The 13,841-nt window shown below is 39.3% G+C and overlaps 1 protein-coding gene across 4 annotated transcripts in view; it reads right to left on the minus strand.

Moving 5' to 3' along the window:
* The window catches only part of EXOC2 (exocyst complex component 2), a 188,979-nt gene that overhangs the window by 97,543 nt on the left and 77,595 nt on the right, over window positions 1-13,841 (minus strand). For 3 of the 4 annotated variants that reach the window (XM_037893243.2, XM_043540186.1, XM_043540185.1), the window contains one exon: window positions 1,141-1,266. The exons of the other annotated variant lie outside the window; for it this stretch is intronic. In XM_037893243.2, the coding sequence (XP_037749171.1) occupies window positions 1,141-1,266 (126 nt within the window). The remainder of the gene's footprint in view (window positions 1-1,140; window positions 1,267-13,841) is intronic. 4 annotated transcript variants of the gene reach the window in all.

The raw sequence follows: 13,841 nt of genomic DNA on the forward strand, positions 1-13,841 counted from the left end.
TTCTCATGGCACTGTTGGAGCCGGTGTCACAAGGTATTTACGTGCCAGATGCGCTAAAGATTCACATGTCCCTTCATGCTTCAACCAACGTTCCAGAAGACATGCGTCCATGTTGATGACGGGTTCTGCTCAGTGACAATCCAAAGCAGCGCGGACCGACGCATGTTCATTTTCATTATCTGAGTCAGATGCCACCAGCAGAAGGTTGATTTTCTTTTTTGGTGGTTTGGCTTCTGTAGTTTCCACATCAGAATCTTGCTCTTTTAAGACTTCTGAAAGCAAGCTCCATACCTCGTCCCTCTCAGATTTTGGAAGGCACTTCAGATTCTTAAACCTTGGGTCGAGAGCTCTAGCTATCTTTAGAAATCTCACATTGGTACCTTCTTTGTGTTTTGTGAAATCTGCAGTGAAAGTGTTCTTATAATGAACAACATGTGCTGGGTCATCATCCGAGACTGCTATAACATGTAATATGTGGCAGAATGCTGGTAAAACAGAGCAAGGGAAATACAATCCTCCCCCAAGTTGTTAAGTCAGATATTTAATTAATGCTTATTTTTTTTAATGTGTGTCATCAGCATAGAAGCATGTCCTCTGGAATAGTGGCCGAAGCATGAAGGGGCATATGAATGTTTAGCATATCTGGCACGCAAATACCTTGCAATGCCGGCTACAAAAATGCCATGTTGTCTTGATTGTAACTTGGAAAAGGAGACTTGGATTTGGACCTAGTTTTTATCTCAGCAAGGAGAGGATGATTTGGTATGATGTTTTTTGCTTCAGAAGGAGGGGGATTTTTATTTAGGATCTTATCTATAAGGGGAGGATAACTGTCCAGTTGTGTGGGCTCTTCCTTGACTGATCCCATCTTGTAATAAGCACACACCCTTTTCGCTTTGCAATTTACCTTTAAGAAACTTCTGTCTTTATAGAGTGGTAAGGCAGAATATGAAAATAACTTTCATACATATATATTATTCTGTTATGGACTGGTGGCTCATTTTCTGTCAACATACTAAAACAATGAATATGATTACCCTCTGTCATATTTAAATATTTGGGGAACACATAGTAAAATACACCAGGCCTAGGGATTTGTCAGAAGTAGATTTTTATTTTATAAATGAAACTGATGCTTACTGTCATCACGACCTGACTGAAAGCTGCTGCCCCTTTTCAGCGAAGCAGTCTGACTGAGATGACCGAGTGGAGATGGACGCACATCACTATCCAGGTCTAGCATGGGGCTATGTAGCAATGAATTGCCTGAAAAACAGTGACACAGTTATTAATATATTTATTTTCTTAGGAAACCCCAATTTCATTTGCAGAAGGACTGTGCTGGGTTCAAAATTATGTAATAAAAATATGTCTTCAACCTAAGAAAGAAATGATTGTTCACTCTGTGCAGTAAGTACAGTTCTTCGAGATGTGCAGCCCTATGGGTGTCCTGTAGGTGTGCTTGGACTTCTTGCGCATCTGATCAGAGATTTCTCATAGCAGTGTTCATTCGGCCTGCACGTGTGCTCGTCAGCCCTGTGCCGTTGTTATATAGCACTGTATGAGTGAACCGCCCTCAGTTCCTTCTCTACCATGAAGCCATATAGTAGAGAACTCCAAAGCAGAGGGGAAGTATGGCGGATAGTGGAGCACCCATATGGACACATATCTCTAAGAACTACAGTTACTGCACAGGGTGAGCAACCATTTCTTCTTCTTCAAGTAGCGTCCCTATGAGTGCTTCACTCTAGGTGACTACCATGCAGTTCCACTTTAAGGAGGAGGGGGGCTTTGTAGTAGAGTCTAGTATGAAACAGTCCAACTGAGCCAAACACAGTACTGGAAGCAGAGTTGTGAGTTATTGCATAGTGTTCAGCATCATATATATAGCAGCGGATTGACGTATTTCAGTAATAATGGGCATGTTTTTGAGACATGCCATACAGATGGAAATGGACCATGTAGAGAGAGTTAATATGTCCGAAGGTGCTTGAATATTATGAGATTCATTGCAAGGATTAATGCAGTCAGTTATCTACAAGGAAAATCTTTGATTAGAAATTGCAGACCCTTTTGATCTATCTGCAAGTGAGACAAAAAATTTTGGGGTCTTTATGAAGGTTTAGTCCAGCTAGAAGGCCTGGGCTCTTCTGATGTCAAGGACGTGCAACAGTGGCTCTTGTTTATCTAGGTGAGGTTTACTGTGGAACACTGGCAGGTGAATGGGTTGATTAATATGGAACTCAGAGGAGATTTTAGGTAAAAATTTGGGGTGTGATCACAACATGACTTTGTCCTTAAAAATACTGTGAAAGGGAGGCATGACATATGGGCCCTTATTTCCCCAACCCATCACACTGACATGATGGCTATCGGGAATGTCATTTTCATTGATAAATGGAGAAGTGAGCAGGTAACCATCAGTTCAAACCGTGGTCACATAAGGCATTTAAGAAATGGACTCAAACCCTAAACCGAAGTAGGATGCTTGACTGGGGGAAAAAGATTTACGATCACCCTGAGGAACCTCACTCTCATTGGGTGAGCAAAAGTGGAATAACTCTCTGTTGGAGAATGGAAAGCCATGACTGCTGCCAGGTGGACTCTAACAAAGATCATTGATAGCCCCAAACTTTTTAGTGTTAGGATATAGTCCAGTACATTTGGTAGCAATGAGGTCATAAGTGAAATATGTTTGAGGTCATACCAACAGACAAATCTGGTCCATTTTTGAGAGTATATGTAGTGAGTAACTGTCTTCTGCTGTGTAATAGTACTCTCTTTAATTCTTCTGAGCAGGTCATTTCTAATCCCATGAACCATCGACCAATCATGCTTTGAGACTGGGGTGAAGGATCTTCCTGCTTTCCTGGGAGAGGAGATGAGGAAAGGCTCTCCCAGAGAGTGACTGGTGAGCAAATGGCCAGCTGTATCAGGTAAGGAAGCCATGTTTGTATGGGCCAGGTTGGAACTATTAGGATGACTCTGGCTTTGTCCTTTTTTATTTTGAGTAGAACTTTGGCTATTAGAGGAGTTGGTGCAAAAGTGTACAGTAGATCCAGTGAACAGTGAAGGTGAAAAGCATCCCCTAGGGATTGGGGACCCAGCCCACCTCTGGAGCAAAACTTGGCAAATCTCTTGTTAATCGCTGTGATGAATAAGTCTATTGGGGGAGGCATTGCTGGAATATGTTGAGAAACATGCTGGAATCTATTTCCCACTTGTGGTCTTGGAAGAAGTACCTGCTGGGTGTATACATGGTCACACTCTGAACCCCTGGAAGATAGTCAGCTGTGATGACGATCTGATTGCATATGCAGGTGGATATGCACAAATTCCAAACTTCAAGAGCCTGGGCGCAGTGGGGAGAGGGACTCTTGCTCCTCCTTGCTGGTTGATTGGTTGATACAAAACATGTGTGACATATTGTCTGTCAAGATCTTTACGTACTTGCCCCGATTACTGGTAGAAACTGGAGACAGGAGTATTTGATCACTCTGAGTTCCAGCAGACTGATGTGTAGAGTGGTTTCTTACACTGTTCACTTGCCCTGGGCTGTGAGTGTCCAGATGTGCTCCCCACCCTAGCAAGGACATATCCATCATTAATATGACCTTTGGGGACTTCTGTTCAAACATTGTGATGGTCTTTCCACCAATTGAGGGATTCCTTTATGCAGGTGGGTATGGAAAGTAGAATATTTAAACTGTGTCTGATGAATAAACAGTCCTGAGACACCCTTGAAGGTAGTCTTGTGTGGTCTACAACGAAGGTACCAGCTGCCACATGCCCTAACAACTGAAGACCATTCTTGACTGGGGTTTGAAGGCTGAGCTGGATTGTATTGGTTATGTTGGAAAGAGCCACAAACCTGTGAGATGGGAAGGTAGGCTCTTGCCATTACTGAATTGAGATGAGCTCCTATGAATTCTAAGTTTTGCACAGGGGTTTCAGGGGATTTTTGAATGTTCAGTTGTAGGCCCAATTTGAGCAAGAGTTTTATGGCTTTGGAAGTTGCGTGTGAAGTTAGTTCCAGGGAGCAACACTGCAGTAGCAAATAATCTAGGGAAAGGAACACTAAAATACTTTGCCTGTGGAGCTGCACCGCTACTATTGACATGATCTTTCAAAAAACCCTTCAATTCCTTCACCATTACAGAATCCAGGTGTTATGACTCTGCAGCAGTGGGAAAGATGGGCAGGCCATGGAATATATCTGGACAACACATCTCGAGGAACCACAGTCACTGTAAGATAAGGAACTGTTTCTTCTTCTTTAAGTGCTTATCCATACTTATTCCACTGTGACTAATTTAACAGAAGTGGGTGCTACCAAATTATAGCAGACTGCCAGGTCTACTATAGTTAAGGTTAAGACTAACTTTCTGTTTCAAGCTTGAATCAGCAAAGGGCTCTAAAATCCTCATGGTTACTCAGACTGCCCTTAAATCTGGTTTGCCTCATGGGGGCATATGAAGACCTAAATAGATAATCCTCTGAGAACTGGAAGGAATGCTGTTCAAGCCTTATTAACTGCTCTTGGTTTCAGAACATTTATATGAAGATGAGCTTCCTGATGAGATGAGAGGACTTGAGTCTGTGAGTTGTCTAGCTCCCCATCCTGTATTGGAGGCATTTGTTTCTAGAGTCTTAGACGGTAACAGTGCAGAGAAGCGTACTCCCTTGCAAAGCTTTTCAGAATCCTTCCATCAGTTTAAGGACAATAGGACTTCTAGGGTGACCTGCAACTTCTTCTCTAGGTGATATCTGATGAGCGGATATACTGACTTCAAATATTCTTTCATGCAACAAAGTCTGGCATGCTGAGTTATGTAAGTGCAGGAGATCATGTGCCCTGGAAGCCTGAAGCAAGTTCTCACAGATGTTGAAGGATGTACCTGCAGTTGACTCTCTACTATGCTGCAGAATCTTCTTTGAGGTAAGTAAGCTTTTGCCGTGGCTGCGTCCAAGACTACACCCCTACAAACTGTATTCTTTGGGCTGGTCTACACTATGCGGGGAGATCAATCTAAGTTAGGCAACTGCAGCTACGTGAATAACGTAGCTGAAGTCAACGTACTTAGATCTACTTACTGTGGTGTCTTCACTGCAGTGTTGATGGGAGACGCTCTCCCATCGAGTCCCCTTGTGCTTCTTGTTGAGGTGGAGTACCAGAGTTGACGCTAGAGTGATCGGCATTTGATCTATTGTGTCTATACTAGAGACGATAAATCAACCCCCGCTGGATCGATTGCTGTCGATCCAGCCAGTAGTGTAGACATGCCCTTTGAGTGGGAACTAAGAGCAATTTCTCCTTATTGGCTCTAAGTCCTAGAGAGACAAAGAGACAGAGAATCTGCTCAACGGAATCAGCAGCTTGATGAGATTTCCCTTGAGTAAGCCAGTCATCCACAAATGGCTAAACTATGACTCCCTACGTTCTCAGGTAAAATGCCACTATAGCTAGACATTTGGTGAATACCCCGAGTGCCATTGATAGTCCAAATGGCAGAACCCTGAATTGCTAATTGTAGTTGCCCACTTGAAATTTTAGATCTCTTCGGTGGGCGGGATGGCTGGCTATATATAAATAAACATCCTGAAGGTTGAGAGCTGCATACCAGTCCTGTGGATTTAGGGAGGGAATTACAGAAGCTAGAATTACCATCCTTATCCTGAATTTGCTGATGAAATTGCTCTGATGTCTTCAAATACAGAACTGGGAGCCATTTTCCATTTTTATTTGGTATCAGAAAATAGTGAGAATGTAACCCCTTCCCTGTAAATTATGGTGAAACTTGTTCTACTGGTCCAAGAGATAGACGTCACAAGGGGTCTCTGACAAAGGATGAGGAAAGTGTGGAACTGAGGAAAGTGTGGAACTGAATGGAATATCCCACTTCTACTACCTCCGTAGCCCAACAGTCTATCATTATGGTACTCTAAACCCCATGAAAATGAAAGAGATGGTCTCCAAATGGAGCTGAAATAATAAGATACTCTGTTAGAAGTCATTCACAGCTCCCAACTGAGGAGTAAAATTTGCTGCCTTGAGAATGCTGTCAGGTGTGAAGATTATGCATGGCAAGTCAATGTTTTCCTCGTCGATGCTTTCTTGGAGGTACAGAATGTCTGTGTTTAGGGCAATAAGACTTCCTAGGGTAAGACTGAGGCCTAGCTAGTTTCCTTGTCAAAGCAGGTGTACACACCCCTGAAAATCTCAGGGTTGCTCAAAAGTCATTTTAGGAAAGTAAGGCCTCATCTATTTTCTAAGCGAATACGTCACATTTATCAAAAGGCAAGTCACATCCCTCAAAATGCAGACCCTCTATGGTAACTTGTAAGTCCTAAGATATGCTGGACACATGTAGCCAGTAAGACATTCTCATGCCAACAAAATTTGTCATGGACCTGGAGACGGTACCAGATACATCAAGAGTTGCCTGTTTAGAAGTATGTGCTACAAATTGCTTCTCTGAAATCAAACACTTTCTTTCCCTGCTGTGAGATTTGATCAGAAAATTTAGAGATGTTATCATAATTTAATTAATCTTGTTTCTCCAGCATGGGTTGGTAGTTGGCTATTCTCATGTGCGACCTGGCAGATCAGTAATTCTTGTATCCAAATATGTCTGATACAAGGGCAAACATTTTTAAAATAGGCATGTACAATGTAAATGCGAACAGTTAATTGTGCATGTAAAATATGCAATTGCACAGACAATAAAGATCTGTGCCTGGATATGAAATTTTTGCATTCACAACTTATATGCCTATTATTTTTTAAAAGATATACCCAAATATTCTAATTTTAGAAAAACTTGACATCTGTAACAACATTTTAGTAACAATTTTGGAATTAAATAATCTGAATGGGGTGAATTTACTCTCTCACACAGAATGAAAACCCAAACAATATAAAGGGGCAAGTACAAATTATGTAACATTTTCCCCCAAGGCCAAAGGAGGTAGGCTATAACACAGAAGGCGTGAAATTCTAAAAGCTTAACATAATTCTTTGGTATCGGCATAAGCTTTTCCATTGACATTACTTCTAGGATTCAAACAAATAAAAAATTTATGAAATGTCAAGAAAAAGAAGGTAAGACAATTCAAAGTAATTTAGTTGGCATAAATATTTCCAGTTAAACTTGCTTTTTAATATATTTTTAAAATTAACACTGTTTTCTCTAACACAGAAACCACTTTTTCATTATACAGGAGAAGGTGAAAATTCCATGCTTTAACATATTGAAATAGATTTCCTGCCCTCACCATCCACACACCTTGTAAATGTGAGGAATTTCTTGTAAATAGGTAATCTCTAAAAATGACAATGCTTATTCAATTGGCATAATTAGTTAAGAAAAACAGACCATTTGCAAAATGATCTTTAGGCAAGTTCACTTAAAATAGTGTGCCTGATATTACACAGATACGGTTGAAAGTTGTAAAATTCTATTGCCACTGATACACTACAAAAACCCAAATGATTTATTTGTTCACCAATAGAAGACAGTGTAAAGAATACTCTCTTGTTCCTCTAGAAACCACATCATCAGGTTGCAGTGGTACCAGGAAAAGAAAGTTTAACACGAACTAATTTCTTAAATTGGTTGTCTGACATTATAAGCAAGTATAACAGAGCAGCAGGGAACAACAGCAACACATATACCTCCAGGACTAATAAACATCTGGAGTACATTAGCAAAGCCGATCTTGCTCTGAACTGACCAGAAGATAGCGCTTGAAGACTGCATACTCAACATAAATCTTGAAAAGTGGAAGTTAACTTACAAACAAGTTTTCTTCCATATTCAATTCCTCTCTAGGAGCACAAGTACTAGGTTAGCCATGGAATATAACACAATGAATTATTTTAAGAGCAAAGTATGGAATGGAGATATTAATGTTCAGTAAATATTTAAAACCCCAAAAGAAATTACTGTGATTACAAGTTTACTTTTTTCACACACATTCTACAACTTTTAACCTGAGATTCTTAGTATCCTATATTTGAATTTCAAGAAATTAAGGGATTCGCATTGCAGGAACAGGTTTTAGCTAGTGTATATGCAGCACAAATACACATTCTTGACATACAATTTTTTTTAATGTATCATATCTTTGATGGCACAGAAATATTTTGTTCCAAAACACAGTATCTGTGTAGAGCATATTTGTCAGTGACTACAGTGCCAAAGTGTATATTTAACTACAGGAACCCAGAAAAATAAAGATTTAAATTAAAATTTACTACATTCTCCCCACCTACCCATCCACACTAACAGACTGCAAATGTAATTAAAGCCTTTTTATAGCTACAAACTGTAAAACCATGAAAAGATAAAATAAAGCAGAATTTGTAACTGAAGATTTTTATATTCATTACTCCAGGATTTTTAAAGTCACTTTTTAATATTTTCCTATGCTATTTGAATATAAAATATACTATAATATGTATTTTACATCACCTATATTTACAGTGATAAAGTGGCATAACATATTAATATTAGAATGGTTACGTTTGAGATTTACCCACACTCTTTGTCTGTGCTCAGAACCTCTCAAAATCAGGCCCTTGCATATAAAGCAAGTGTATGTCTTGTGAGGACATCTATTACACTTAGACATACACTTACTATATAGTAAGCAATTATGAATATATTCTTCTGTGCATGCTCCTATAACTGGGAGAAGAATTTTCTCTCTATAAATTAACATATATGTATATGCTATATAAACACATTTACATACAGTACGCAATATGGATTATGCATATATACTGTATATCCAGCATGTTACTATCTGTAAATTCATTGAAGCTTTACAGGCAATATACTTAAAAAGTAGTTTTGCTGTAGTCTACAAACTGGTCAACAATTTAAACCCTGTAAACAATGACTTAATTTCTGTATTTTAAAACTTATTTGTGAAACTATTCTGCAGCATACATCTGTTCCGTAAAATTCTCTGTACCTTGACTTTATTTGTTCTTTTGCTCTATAAACAATGAGATTTTGTCTCTGAGCCACCTTTAAATGGGGCCTCATTTCTGAATCAAACTGTACCAGGCATGTCATTCAAGTAAAATTCAACTAAAATTCTTTAAAAGAATTTTAATTCCTCAGAAGAGGTATTGATTAAAGTTTGGCTCTATTGAGGATTATTTCTCCTTGGATTGAAAAAGAAACTTCTAATGAGACATGTTACAGCTCAGTTTTAGTAATTTTTCAATCTGAAGAATTACAATTTTCCTTTACAGGTTTCAGAGTAGCAGCCGTGTTAGTCTGTATTCGCAAAAAGAAAAGGAGTACTTGTGGCACCTTAGAGACGAACAAATTTATTAGAGCATAAGCTTTCGTGAGCTACAGCTCACTTCATCAGATCCACTGTATGCATCCGATGAAGTGAGCTATAGCTCACAAAAGCTTATGCTCTAATAAATTTGTTAGTCTCTAAGGTGCCACAAGTCCTCCTTTTAATTTTCCTTTATAAGCCAAAATGCCAGACTATACTTAAACAACAGACTATTGTATATATGGTATGAATATGTGTAAAATTTAAGAGGGCTCTGCACATGTGTAACTAGGTGAATATAGTTACTGTATTTTCTCATCCTTTATGTCTCTTATAGCGAGCTTTCTCACAGGCCACAACAGTGCGAGGGTATACTGATCTATAGCCTCCGGACTCTCTGAAGGGCGGCAGACTTCCTTACCACCCTTAAACACCTTTGAACATTTTTTCCTGTGCACAGCGGGCCCTTGTCCTGTGCTACAGCCCGACCACCCACTGTTGCTTGTTGACCAAACATGCAGTGCCTGGAGCCTGCACTGACACAACCAGGATAGGATTCCTTTCAAGCACACCGCATAGAAGAATTTCAATTTGCTGAGGCAAGAAATTAAGGGAGTAGTACAAATTCCCTTCAAATTAACCTGTATCAAGAGATAAGTTACTCTGTTTTGTTTGCTCTCAATACTCTCTCATATATATTTAGAACTATGACAGATTTCAGATGGTCAGTAAGTAAAAATACAAAACATTCCATTCAAACAAAACAGGAAAAACTAGCATTTAGTAGATTGGGGTTCTCATATATCACAACTACTGATATTTCTGGAATATGTTTAAAAATAAATGGCGCAAAAAGGTTGTATATTTAAAATCGCAATTTGTATACAGAAAGAAAACAGATTTGGCACAACAAATAAGAACTTCACAAATATTTTTCATTTTCAAAACTCAGTACCTAGAGTTAGGCACCTACATAAAAGTGACTTTGTTTTTACTGGTCTATTTTAGTGGAGTTGAAGTTTTTGGCATCCTTGACAGTCAGCCCACTTTTATTTAGTCACCTAAATAAGGATTTAGGAGACTAATTTTGGCACTGGGGGAAATTCTAGAAACTGAAGCCAATGGGACTTTTACTATTGATTTCAATGTGGCCAGCACTTCACCCCAGTTTGTACATGTTCGCCTTGATCTAATTGTTTCTTTTTATTGTCAGACCATTACTGCCTGCAACATAGGTTTAAACAATTTAAACTGATATATAAAGGAATTCTCCTCCCTCCCCTTGCAAGATTCCGCAGTAAGTGTGAACAGCGGACTAACATTTAATAATAAAAAAACCCAAAAACAAATCAAACAAAAACAACAGCCCAATGTCAAACTCTGTAATATTTTAATTTCTTAATTAATAACTCATTAAGAGTTTTGCTGGACATTCACTGAGAGTATTTCTACAACGGACAGGGGATATGGTTTACACATGAAATGGCTCCCAGCTGCAAGAAGTCTTCTTCCAGATGTACAGTAAGTGAAGGCAATAGAAGAGAACCAGCTGCTAGGATAACAAATTGAAAAGGCCCTTTTGACACAAGCCTTGCTGGCCTGTCTGCTCTAACAAAGATAGATCATTCATCGCAAGGTGAAGAGAATTCTAGTATGGTACAGAAGAAAGAGCAAAGTGGTCTAAGCATCTGCCTCCTTCCTTCACACTATGTACAGCTGCTATTATTCTGGCATCAAAAGAAAACATATATCCTTAAGACAGCACCCACAGTTGAGCACCATATTGAAAGTGCTGCCAAAATGATACAAATTTTAGCATTAAAAAAAGGGCTAAAAGTGATACATTATTCTGTTTTAAGATAGCTAATGTGTTTACTTTGTTAAAAAAACCAACACACAATGTAGACAGGATCTATATAGCAACCACACCTTCCATACTGCAGCAGGCAGTTCACGCTATAATTGTCTTAGCGTTTTCATAAGACTCTATCTTAGGGGTTTGAAAAATGATTATATCTTTGCTCCAATACTGAACAACATCTTATGTGAAGATATTTTGATAAATGAAGATATTAGCTACAGTGATTTAAGATAACATTAGGTTCCTTCCTTGTTTTAGCTCACAGGATCACAAGACCCACATAACCAATAGCAAAGATCCAGCAATAACTATCAGACACATAGAAAATATTCTTAATCTCTACGGTTTCTTTCCCTCATATTCACTTTAGAAATCCCAGTACTCACTGTATTTTGGCACTGCTCCTGGTGCCCCTAGGCAAATTTTAAACTAAAGCTTATTTATTTGCCTGCCACTTTACTTCATTATAATATCCCTTATGTTTTCTGTACTACAGTGAGTCTGACTACGAGAAGCCTAAAAAAGTAGTGAAAAACCAAAAAAAGTGCCAAATGGTAAAGGAGTGGCCAAATGCATTTAAATAAATATTGTTTTAGCTGCAGGGGATAACTAAGGTGTCTAAGCACCAGGTTTGAAAATACCTAGACTCCTCCAAATCACAGTAGGATCAAAGCAGACTATCCATCCCAAAGTGAAAAATCAAGTACTATACAGTTTACTGTGCAGGTGCCTTTCAGAAGATATGCAAGTCCTGTCTGCTTTGAGCAGACATTAAGATCTCACAGTGCTTTTCACAAGGCAGGTTTTAAATTCAAATAGCAATTAAAAGCCTCCTATAATTCTATTTCTCTCTATTTTGGAGAATCTTCCTTGGGTAAGATGAGCCTATAAACTAATTGAAGGGAGGGACTTTGGCTCTACCTAAAATCGGTCTTTCGACAAATCACTGGCCTGATGCAGTGCTACAAGTATTTATTTAGATTTATAAAAAGGGTCCATCCAATGCTCTGGGCAATTGTTCTGTAAATGTAAAATAAAAAATACAAATATAAAGGACTGCTCATCCCACCTTCAGAGAGAGAACTTTTCAAATCATGAAGATAACAAAATAAATCCAAACCTCTCCAATCATCACCCCTTCTCAAAAGCCTAGCAAACATATGGGCTTTGACTGCCCAGAAGGTTAATTTAAGTACAAATCTGTCAGAGGAATAAGTGACTTTACAAGCAGATAAGACGACCTTGATGGGCAACTGGGCCAAAAGTTCCTAATGAGTCTAAAAGGTATTAGCAGGGGCATGGTTCCATGTTTATCTCCTATCTCTGAAAACTTATTGGAAGAGGTTGAATTTGTTTGTGGGCATGAGGTGAGACGAACGACACTCCAGTGGTTAGGGCATTAATCCAGGATCTGTGAGAGCTGGGTAAAAGTCACTGCTCTACCACAGACTTCCTACATGATGATGGGCACGTCACTTAGGGCCAGATTGTCAAAGGTCTTGAGGTGCTTAAAGATGAAGATAGGTGCCTAGGGGAATTTTCAAAAGTGCCTAAGTATCTATCCTCCTATTCATTTTTGAATTCTTGAGTACCAAATTGGATTATTCTATGTTTTCAAGGTGATCAGTAGATTTTCCCCTTCTGATGGAGGCACTGACAGTCTTAGTTCAGTTGTAGGCAAAAGGTGACCTTCACGTGCATCCACTAGTCATTAAAAACATGGGTAAACCTTGCACCTGACAATTTGGACATCTCTCAGCGCTTTCAGAAACTGTTTCCACAGCTGTACAAAACTCTGTTAATGAGAGTCATGGGTTCTTGTCATTGTACCAGGCTCTGCAGTTGGGCAAAGATAATTTGGAGTATGTTGCTCACCATCTGGAAAAGTTCCATGGCCTAGTATTTTTCAGAGTGCGTGGTGAGGAGGAGGGTAGTTTCTTGGTCTCATCCACTGTTACGCTGTTAAGCTTTTATGTTGGATTCTAATAATTTCTTGTACTACCTACACTAGCTTCTAGCTGCATACCTCACCAGACACAGGTTTGCTGTGAACATTGGTGATGTGTACTGGAAATGTGGCGGGAGATGTGTCTGGGCTTAATGCAGTGTCTGTTATCCACTCCATCAATTATGCCTGAGGATTAGCATCTGATCAGTGTTGGGGGAACATAGGATAATGAGAATTGTGGTACCTTGCAGTAGAAGGATGGGTGGTTGGCAAGCTTACTTTGGTTTGAGAGGGCAAAGGGGAAGTTCTGATCTCCAAGAACTGTCTTACCTGCTGGTAGTAGAGACAATGCTCTAGTACTTGGTGGGAGTGAATATCATTGTTGGGTTAAGTTGAGGATAAGGATCATTGTTTCATGCATCTATAATTGCTCCTCAACTGAGATAGAGGACACTGGTTCTGGTCTTTAAGTGTTGGAGAGGGAGCAGAGAAGTGCTGTAATCTCCTCCTGTAATCTGCTTCCCAGCTCTGTAAGCCTGCTGTGAAGGTTGCACTTGTGCTGGTGCCAGCCATGAAAGATTAGTCCATTAATTTGCATGGATTTATTTATGTTCTTGTTCTCCATGTGAACATCATTTCTGAGAAATGAACTCAAAAATGCACCCAAGTACTTTAGAAATCTCCCTTTCCCCGCATATTTTGTTAAGATTCTCTTTCCCTCATTGTTCCCCT

This window comes from Chelonia mydas, chromosome 2 (genome assembly GCF_015237465.2).
Source record: "Chelonia mydas isolate rCheMyd1 chromosome 2, rCheMyd1.pri.v2, whole genome shotgun sequence".
Lineage (NCBI taxonomy): Eukaryota > Metazoa > Chordata > Testudines > Cheloniidae > Chelonia > Chelonia mydas.